This window comes from Scophthalmus maximus, chromosome 11, assembly GCF_022379125.1.
Source record: "Scophthalmus maximus strain ysfricsl-2021 chromosome 11, ASM2237912v1, whole genome shotgun sequence".
In the NCBI taxonomy this organism is placed as follows: domain Eukaryota; kingdom Metazoa; phylum Chordata; class Actinopteri; order Pleuronectiformes; family Scophthalmidae; genus Scophthalmus; species Scophthalmus maximus.
In genome coordinates, this window is record NC_061525.1 from 12,722,140 (window position 1) to 12,732,649 (window position 10,510).

A 10,510-nucleotide genomic window follows, 5' to 3' on the forward strand; every position below is an offset into this window, starting at 1 on the left:
TCAGTTGCATCATGGGAGCATATAAAGAACAGAACCATACAAAGTGGAGCAGTTTGTTTAGTCAAGAGATAAAAAAAGAAAAACGAAACAGATTGTGCCAAGAAGACGGCAGGATCTGGACAGTCTCTTCTCACTGCTTCCCCTCCTCCTCGTTATATAAATCCACACTAATGGGAGGGTCATTTCCCCGCTTGGACTCTTTCACAGAAGTGGCTTTTCCCTTTCTCTAGCATCTGGGTTTTACAGCGGGCTACAATGGGTTTTGGGATCATCGTTTTTCTGGCTGTTATAATAGGGGTACTTGGGAGCCCCGGTGTGACGAGCAGACCCGAGGCCGCCGCCTCAGCAGACGTGTCAGCTCATCCCAACAGCGTGCCAGAGACACCAGAGATCTTTGGACAGGTGAGGAGGAACGCACAGGTATTAGTGCATAGCTGTGTTTCTTTCTGCAGGGTTTGATTTCTAAATTGTTGTGTAGCTAAATCAGATGCTTGCAAGTTTAACTCAAAAAACGGATGGTGCGTCATTGGGGTGTCAAGGAGTTGGTTGGGAAATAAACAATGTGCACAGAAAAGACTTCACTTTAAAAGAAGGATGTGTATCTTTTCTGCAATCCTCATTGCATCAGAACCATTGTGTACATAGTACAAAAGCCTTTACAAGTCAAAACCACTGAGCCTTCCTTACCAATCACCATCTGAAAATGCCGACTGCAAGGCCAAGTGGTCAAACTGCGCTAGAATCAAAGTAATAAATACAGTAGAGTTTTTTTTCTTCACAGGGGTCAATCATTAAGGAGGATAATTGGCTTGGACTACAACCCAAAAGTAAAATGTCAACGTTTTGTTTGGCTCCACTAATCGAAGTCACGGTTGATGATGGGCAGAAAATGTGTCTAGAGGACGGAGGGGTGTCACGCCACAAGTCCGACTGAGTGAACAGAAAGTTTTCAGCTCTTCCACTTGTCCTTCTTTGCAGGCAGCTGCCCTGTAGCCTCTAAGTGTTTGTGGATGAGTTCTTCCTGTGTGGCAGGCAGGCAGGGCTGATATCTGCTGTAGTCCATGGTGTAATCGCCTTTCCCCTGAGTAAACAGTGAAAGAAGACGTCAGTTTTTTTCACATCAAACTCTCTGTGTCCTTGGACAATTGCCTATATCTAGCTGAGAGCTAGAGTGTTTAGTTTAAACTTACTTCAGTGCAGGAGCGTAGTTCTGTGGCGTAGCCAAACATGTTGTTCAGTGGAACCTGTTGGCAGAAACAGGCTGAAATTACTCAGATACAAATGGTGGTGAAGGATGATAGAACACAGACTGTGAATACCTCTTGCATGTGAAACATTTACAAACTGAACTCACATCAGCGTACAGAGTTAAGTATCCCTCAGCCCCGTCCTGTCCTGTAATAACACCATGCCGACGGTTTACACCAGCGATAACTGCTCCCTGAAACTCCTGAGGTGCCACGATTTCCACAGACATGATTGGCTCCAGGATGGTCGTGTTGGCCTTTTCCATTGCTGCGCAGAGGACGTTGGAAGCAACATCAGCACAAGCCGCCAACAACACAGACGACGCAGAGTCAGATTTAAAAAAGAAAAGTAAATGACAACGGGTCAGATCTCAAGTCACTGAACACTCGCCTTGCTTTAGAGCACCCTCCCCTGCACGGATGAATGAGATCTCATTGGAGTCGACCATGTGATTCGCTCCGTCTTCCAGGATGAATCGCACTCCTGAGATCCTGTGCCCGCTCAGGGGTCCCTTCTCACATGCCTCCCTGTAGCCCTGCAGCATGATGGGAGGAAACAATGTGACGAAGGCAAGAGTAGAGAGATAAAAAAATTGGAGAAATGAAATACATGCATTCTGTTTTTGTGTTTAAATGAACTCTATTCTCCATTTCACAACTCCTCAGCTGGGACCACATTAAAGTGAGAAATGAGTACATTTGCACATACCTTTTCGACTGCGGGTACAAACTGCTTTGGGACGTTTGTTCCAACGGTCTGGTCCTCAAACTCCAGCTTGGTGGAATGCTCCGACTCCAGAGGCTCGAGGACCCCGATAACTTTACCGTACTGCCCCGAGCCACCAGACTGCTTCTTGTGAGTGAATTCAAACCTACAGGAAACAGGACAAAATATCCACATATTGAAGCAGGGTGAAAAAGTGCTGAAAAAACTACTTTAAATAGGACCCCCTTGAAAATGAGATGCTGCATCTCAGGGGGCTATCATTAATAAATTCAAATTGACGAGAGATGTTCTTGATTTAATTGCAAAAATATGTACAATTGTTGCATTGCAACTGACTGATCTATGCATTGCACTAAAAACATTTTGAAGGGTGCGTTTGCTTGCATTGTTGCATGTTCTGTAAAGCAGATATGGACCAAACCCAGAAAAGGAGCTCTGTGTCTTTAAAACAAGGGGCCGTCCTTAGAGAGCACCAGAGCTCTGACATCAGAGTCAACGGAAGTGGGAAGTAATCTTTCTACTTGCATAAGGAGCAGCCGAGTCTGAACACGGAACAGATACAACTTTCCACCTGCCAAATAATTGTCAGGGAGCCGCAGTATTTCTGTTACAGGCAAGGATTCCCCAACTTGATTCACTCTTCACACTATCTACACTTTGTTCGATGGATGTTCTTGTGTCTAAAGCTTTTCATCTACATATAAACTGGCTTGAGTCACAAGCTCCACCCTGCAGCCACCTGATGGTCAAAGTCCTTCAGGGACTGGGAGCCCAACCCTGCTCACTACAGCAGCTTCTGTTCTCATGCTCCTCTGTCTCTTTCCATCATATCTTTTCTCTAACAGGAAAAAGTATTGGTGTTGGAGGAGGTTGAGGAGGATGTGATGATGACTGGCGAGCTGAACCCCAACCAATACCCTGCTCAGAGGGCAGCCAAGGTGGTCCAACACTACCTCAACACCTGCTACGGCTCACCATACAGGGTGATCGGACTAAACAGGGTCCACAGCGGAAACGCACAGGTCAGCTGAACTTCACTATTGAAATATGAACACAATCCTTTTAATAGCTGTGGAGCTTTTGTCAAAAATCCAGAATGGCGATGGATACAAGTCCTGATTATGGTTTTCTTCCCGTTCAGGATGTGACTGACTCTGGAAGAAAGTTTCAGCTAGAGATCTCAGTGCAGGACTTCATTAGCAATGTAAGTTTTTATATATACTGTATATTTTATACAGAGGCTAGCACATGATTTACATACAGCCAGGAGCAAATCGTTTGTCTTCAGTCATATTAAGTAGTTTGACAAATAGTCCTTTATTTTATTGGTTCGACAGTGACACTGCTCTTCAATCAGAAAAAAATATACTCTGACTGAGCAATCGTTATTTCTGAAGTCTAATTATTTATCGACTTTGACCAGATGTTAAAATTACCCCAAAAATATGATTAAACTAATAATTTAAAGACACAGTTAATTCCTGAATCAGATCAAGTGACAGGTTTAGTTCAGTTCTCGTTTGGGTTTGTATGACTTTTTATGCATCTAAGCTGACTTCCTAAAATCAGCATGGACATAATCTATGTTTAGCTGCCTCCAAAAGTTAACAGGCTCTGCATTCACATTGTGCGAATGGAAAAAACAGACTCACTGGCTGCTTTCGCAACATCTGGACTACGCTTTCACTCTTGATGCTCCGCATCACGTTTGTGTTCCTTTTTTGTGCTTCTTTTTTCAAAATGCACCAATCCACTTTTTCTACATTGATCCAGAAAACAGAGAAATGCTCTGCAGAGGTTTTTTTTCCAAGCGGAGGGCAGCAGCGCTCACCCCAGGTCCACGCCTCGTGTGAGGAGCTCCCTAAAATCAACACACAGGCTCAAGAGGAGGCATTGTACCAAAAGTACAAGACCAACCAAAGCCGACTGTCAGCAGAGTTACCTGGTATGTACAATAAAACACAAGGCAAAGTCAGTGATTGCACATCAGTTCCTGCCTGAAATGACAGCATTTTGGGGATTTCAACATTGTTGTGGAACTCAATGTCCCTCTGAACAATATTAACACCACGCACATGCCTGTCATAGATAGCTTCGGCCACATCGACCCCGACATGGAGCCTCTCTGGCACCTGGGCACTGTGGCCTCCAGCTTCATCATGCTGAATGAATCTACTGAAAACACTCTGTACAACATGGCTCAGGTGGCCAACATCACACAGCTGGTAGGTTTCTCTCCTCATGATTCCATTGTTGATATTCAGGGTCAATTGTCTGTTGACGTAGCCCTTTTACAATAGTAATGGAAACAGGTTTTTCCAAGATGTCAAGTTTTGAAAACCAAATGTTTCTTTTACATAAGAAAAAACTATATTATATTTACAAAGACATTGTAAAATTCCTCTACCTTTTAAGATCATAATCCATGATTAATGTACAGTCCGTGGTCCACATTCGGTTGCAGACAAAAATCACAGCTTCTCCACAATCTATTCAATACGGTTCGGTCATCATCCATACTAGGCAGTTTTCGCAGACCAGATACTGGGGAGTAAAGGAAGCTGCACATCAGCTGAGCATCAAACCTGTAACATCTGCATCAGACTCTGTTCCTAACATTTGACTTATTTTCTCATTGTCTGTTGCAGGCAACTGAGAACGAGCAGCTGAAGTTCGACTATCACATACTGCTGCATGAGATGGTGTCCCAGGTAGCTAACAGTAATTTTCATCGTCACCATGAACTCATATTTAAAAGCATTTAATTAGTAATATATATATATACAGTATATATATATATAAATATATATAAAAGTTCTACTCTGAAGAACAGATTCATTCGTGCTTGTTTTTGCAGGAAATCATTCACTGGAAACTGCTGTTCACCTGGTCTCCACCAGCGGGAGTTAAAGTGCTGCAGATGGAGCAGCTGCCTCACTCCCATCATCACGAACCCCTAAACACACGCTGAACTGCTGACAGTCCTCGCACCGCCACAACGACCCAAACAAAACCTTGATGCTCACATCCTAACCTGGAGCAGTAGTGTGTTTACGATCAGGAACTGAAATGTTGATGCTTGTAGCACTAACCTTTTTGAACCAAGGGAAGGTGCAGTTTATATTATCAGGAGTAAGATTAAGCCAACATAAATAATGACACGTTATCCTTAAATTGGCCTATACTGTCCAGAATAAACTGTTTTTAAATGTTATTGCTCAGTATGTGTGTTTCATTGTGAAGAACTTCACAACTGCAAGGGGCTTTTCTTAGGGTTATGGTTAAAGTTAGGTTTGGGGCTAGGGGATTATTATGTCAATGAGAGTCCTCACAGCTATAGAAAGTGTGCATGTGTGATATTGTGTCAGGAGATCAGGACTTACGGTACAGGACCGGTGATCGTCTCTCGGAAAGCCACCTTCGGTTTCCCCATCACACAAGGACTGTTGTATTCCCTCTCCATTCTCTGAAACAACAAAAACACATGTCAGATATAAGGTTTGATGAGTTTTTTCTTTTGATGCACAGACTGATATTACTCAATTTATTTTGTCTGTTTATTCTGACGTTTGTAGATTTTGGCTCAGAAGCATTTGGTTTGAATTTCCAATTAACCACAATAATTCAAACATGTATTTTAATGGAATGGATACAGACAGTGAAAATTCTCCTTATTAAAAAACTAAATTGTTCATAGGAAGGTTTATAACCATTTAATCTCCAGACATAGTTTAGTTTTTCCGATGTAACTTTTTGGAGTACTTTTAACATGCTACATATCACTGTGTCTGTAATATGAAAAAGAAAAGAGATTTGGATGAAATTAGCTCAGTTATCGCTGTAAATCGTGTATTTAACAGAACGTCGTTGAGCTGTTCTCAGTCTGACCAGGTACCTGGGAGTAGATCTCCAGGTGCAGCTCGCCCATGCCTGAGATGATGGTTTCTTTGCTCTCGGTGTCAAAATGAACTCTGAACGTCGGATCTTCCCTGGTGAAACGGTTGATGCCTTTGGAGAATTTGTCCATGTCATTCTATCCGGAAACAAAAGATAGCAAAAAGCTGTAGATGCCATATAGACTCAAGTTAGTTTAATACAGTACATATGGGTAAGTGTAAGGATATTTTTACCTTGTTGACTGGCTTCATTGACATTGAAATGACAGCCTCTGGGATGTGAATTGACTCCTGTGGGGACAAATGGTAAGCAATGATCACTAGATCCTCTTTGTATTGAGGACTAAAGAGAGAAAGGAAGAATTATGTCCTAGTACATCTTAAAATTAGCAAGCTTCTTGCTCTTTCACAGGTCTTTTGCCAGTGAAGACACTGAAGCTACTCACCATTGAGAGGTTAGAGCTGGTCATGGATGTAAAAGTGTCTCCACTTGCACAGTCAATCCCAAACAGAGCACAAATATCTCCTGCATAAACGTCATCCACGTCCTTCAGCAGCAGGGATAGAAAGAAATGGCAGGACAATATGTTGAATTTCAGGACTGAATAGATTGAAATGTTTCAGTTTTAATAACTGAAATAAACAGTCTATATAAATAGTAAACATGTTTTTTGTTGATATGTCTTGTTTTGAAGCAAAGACAAATGGAAACATGTCACTCTGGTGTCACACAGGGGATGTGGTTGTTATCTACACACTTGACCGGAGCCAAAAGAGGAAACTGTTTTGACGTGTCAAGTTTATCTGCTTTTTAAACAAAAACAAAAAAACACAGATGGAAACTTAGTCCTTGGACAAGCAGCTGACGTAGGCTGTTTTTTTCCTCTCACCTCCATCTGGTCGGCATGGAGACGCACAAGCCTCTGCACTCTGACCCTTTTGCTTGTGCGTGTGTTGTAGATGTATTCCCCTTTCTTCAGACAACCCTGGTACACCCGCACGTACGTCAGCTGACCAAACCTCCCAGCCTGTGGATAAGAAAGACCAAAGGAAATGACAAAACCTGAGTGAGACCTTCCTGTTGAGCTAGACTGCAGAATTGAAGAAGACAACATGAGGATATGAGACAGAACGTCTCTTGTGTCTCATTGAGTCTCACCTCCAGTTTGAAGGCCAGACCAACAAAGGGATTTGAAGCATCTCTTGTAGGGTCCATTTGAAGTTTTGATGATTGACTAGTTTCTCTAACACAATGAAAAACCCATGAACATTAGTGCAACAGGCTTCATCAGAAAAATGTAGATCTGAAATTTTAGCAGAAATTCTGCGCAAATTGACAAGCGCACTCACTCGTCATTGAGGATGGCATAGTTTTTGACTTCAGTGGGATTTGGTAAGTAATCCAGGACCGCGTCCAGCAGAGGTTGGACGCCCTTGTTTTTCAGCGCTGTGCCCACCAGCACTGGGGAGAAGAGACGCTGCACCGTGGCCCTGCGGATAGCAGCCTGGAAGACGACAAAGGGACAAGAGACTTTTATGCAACAAATGATTATTTTTATTCTTCACTAAACCTAAAATGGATCTCGGCTCTCGCTGTTCTGTAAGGAGACCTTTCAAAAATGGTCTGAAAACCGTCAGATTTCTAAAGTTTCCTTCTCTCATGAAAGACACAAACCTTCAAGTCGTCATTAGTGGGGATTTTTTCCTCCAAGAACATCTCTCCCAAGATTTCATCAGCGTTGGCCACACATTCCACTAGTTCCTGTCTCCGGTCGGCAGCCTCAGCACGGAAATCAGCAGGGATCTCATCATAGCGGATCGTTTGACTGCAGGGAGGAAGAAACAGTTTGAACTGGTTTCATATTGCTCAACAACAGAATTTTGATAATTTTTTTTTGTTTTTTTAATTCTACTGGATCTGTACTTGTCTCATTGATGATAAAAAAAAAACTATTCTTGCTGCTAAAAAGAGCAAAATTCAGGCAAAGTGATTCAAAATGAATAGGCTGTCAATTACAATACCAACTAGAACAGCAAGCAGTGTATAACGTCCCCTACCCAAATGGTCCTTCAAAATATATGCTCTGCTCCTGTACAAGGTCAATGATGCCGCGCATGTTCCCTTCCAGGCCGATTGGGATGTTCACAAAGGCTGCGTTGTGGTTCAGTTTGGTTCTGAAGAAAAAGTAAGACAAAATTTAAATTAATCGATCATTAGGGAACAAAGATAAAACATTGTTTGTGGAATACTTTGATTAGGATTTCCTGTTAACCAGTGAATGTAGCTGAAAGACAGACACGTGAGTTCACTCTATCTCCTTTCAGACATGAACTGAAGTCTGCACATTTCACTGACATTTGCCGAAAAGCAACTGTGTGAAAACACAAATGTTCTGCCAGCATTATAGTAAATATGCAAAGTGAGCCCATGTGAGAATAAATCAAGAAAATCTCTGGAAAATTCACAGCGAGCGAGTTGACCTCTTGATGACTGTGAACAAAAACCATATCCTTCCTCCTGCATTCTGTGCCCAGACGCCACAAAATGTTCCAGATGTTCCAGTTGGTGTGAACGTATCTCACTAGCAAAACATCCTACTGTGTTCATCCTATGTGAAAGTCAAACTCCAGAAAATGTCCGGAGCCAATTTTCCGAAGTTCATGTCTGAAAATAGCTTTTATAACTGTTTGTACCTTAAAAACACCAATGTATCCATGTTCAAGGTTTATTGATAACTAATGAATTTGCAGACAGTCAGAAAAAGCATACTTGAGGCTCAAACTGATTTTAAAACTGATTTGGGATCTAAATTACAATATCATGGCGTGGAATTTCGAATCATGGCTTAATAAATTGTATTGTAAGATTACAAAACCAGTATTATCTACTTCTATGTGTACCTGACCAGGAGAATTTCTTTATATGCTAAGTTCCATATTGTACCTCAGCTGCAGCAGGGCTCGGCTGGGGTTGGAGCCCATGCGATCGAGCTTGTTGATGAAGGTAAGGAAGGGGACGTTGTAGCGTTTCATCTGTCTGTTCACGGTCAAGGTCTGGCACTGGACTCCTCCCACGGCACATAGAACCAGCACAGCTCCGTCCAGCACGCGCAGCGCTCGCTCCACTTCAATGGTGAAGTCCACGTGACCTGGGAGACACAAAGGGGCCGATGACATTTAGAAACACGGTAAAACAAACATGATTTAGTGAGACCTTTGAATAGTACCCAATGGTCCTGTAGCTGGAAAAACGATTTTTAATCCGCGTATCCTCACAAGGCAATTTACCTCGGTCACAAGCAAAGGTAATTTAGATAATTATATTTACTCCCGTTATTACATTTGTGTAACTTCTTAAGTTGTTTTACTTTCTGTAGCATTGTAAAGCTTTTTTTGCAAAAGGTTTTGTCATTATTAAACATATTATTACGATGTAGAAATGTGAATGTATTTCCCTCACAGCATTAGACCAGCGGGGGTCCACTGACACTAGATGAACAGTCAGTCAAGAAGAAGAGCATGAAGGCTGCCTTTCCATCATTTTGCACCACATTTTGTGGCCTCGTCTTTAAGATTTCGAAAATTTCAGTTTGAAATCTGACGGCTTATTTAATCACATTCATGCTCTTTCAAATAAGCAAAAAGTTTTTTAAAAAATATTTTCAAATAAATGCCTCGAATGGCTTAAAGTCAGGATATGACTGACACTCTGGAGGTGAAACATCCTCCTTCAGGGGGGATTTTGCATCATTGCCTATTTGTACTCACGTCAAACGACCACTACAGGGTGAAAGCACTAAAACATGTAGTAAATGCACCAAGGAGGGGTAAAAATTTGAGTACCCGGTGTGTCAATGATGTTAATGTTGTGACCCTTCCACACGGTGTATGTAGCAGCTGACTGGATGGTGATGCCTCTCTGTCTCTCCAGCTCCATAGAGTCCATGGTGGCTCCGACGCCGTCCTTCCCCTTCACCTGCACACCGCAGGGGAGAGACAACAGCTCGAGACTGCGACATGTAACCCTCGATCGATGCATGCACACACTCGGACCGTGTCCCCGGCGCTCACCTCGTGAATCGCTGCTATCCTGCCGGTGTAGAAGAGGACACGCTCGGTCAGGGTGGTCTTGCCCGAGTCGATGTGAGCCGAGATCCCGATGTTGCGGATGCTCTCGTTGGTGAAGATACCGGAGGAGCATGTCCGACAGCTGTTGATGAGCACCTGAACAGATAACACACACACACAAACACAGAGCAAGATCAATATCCAAACCCCCTTCGTCAGATCGGTACAACCAAACACACTTCGGGCTTACCTTTTTAACAGTGACGCTCCCCGGTGCCAAAATGTGCGTTTTAGCCAAAGACAGACCCGCTTTTAGGATTCTCATTTTGAAGACAGCTAGGTCAGAGCAACGGTGGTCGTACTCCTCCGTTTACACAACCCCCGATCACACGACCCGGTGAATGTCACGCCGGGGCCAGGATGGCCGATGTGAAACGCTACTTCCGTATCTACGGAAAACCAAATGTGCCAAAAATACAAACGTAAGCGTTCGTGCAAAATAAATTACGCCACTTCCAAAAGAGGGGGGAAATATCTGCGATCGATCAACTGATCAATTTGACGATTACAGA

General features: G+C 42.9%; 2 protein-coding genes across 2 annotated transcripts; one reads left to right on the forward strand and one right to left on the reverse strand.

The window, feature by feature from the left end:
* The first annotated feature begins 255 nt into the window (after nt 1–255).
* Nucleotides 256–5,188, forward strand: lxn (latexin). Its single transcript, XM_035622646.2, has 7 exons — nt 256–402; nt 2,820–2,996; nt 3,116–3,178; nt 3,748–3,919; nt 4,063–4,199; nt 4,623–4,685; nt 4,832–5,188. The coding sequence occupies exons 1-7, from the start codon at nt 256–258 to the stop codon at nt 4,943–4,945; spliced, it is 873 nt and encodes a 290-aa protein (XP_035478539.1). The 3' UTR covers nt 4,946–5,188.
* Nucleotides 578–10,383, reverse strand: gfm1 (G elongation factor, mitochondrial 1). Its single transcript, XM_035622641.2, has 18 exons — nt 10,189–10,383; nt 9,942–10,094; nt 9,714–9,846; nt 8,815–9,019; nt 7,929–8,045; nt 7,546–7,696; nt 7,221–7,375; nt 7,030–7,114; nt 6,761–6,898; nt 6,317–6,418; nt 6,105–6,161; nt 5,870–6,007; nt 5,358–5,440; nt 1,957–2,119; nt 1,639–1,783; nt 1,355–1,515; nt 1,191–1,244; nt 578–1,081 (listed from the first exon to the last, which is right to left on the reverse strand). Exons 1-18 carry the CDS (start codon nt 10,261–10,263, stop codon nt 950–952), a joined length of 2,247 nt encoding a protein of 748 aa, XP_035478534.1. The 5' UTR covers nt 10,264–10,383; the 3' UTR covers nt 578–949.
* Between the last annotated feature and the right edge of the window lie 127 nt (nt 10,384–10,510).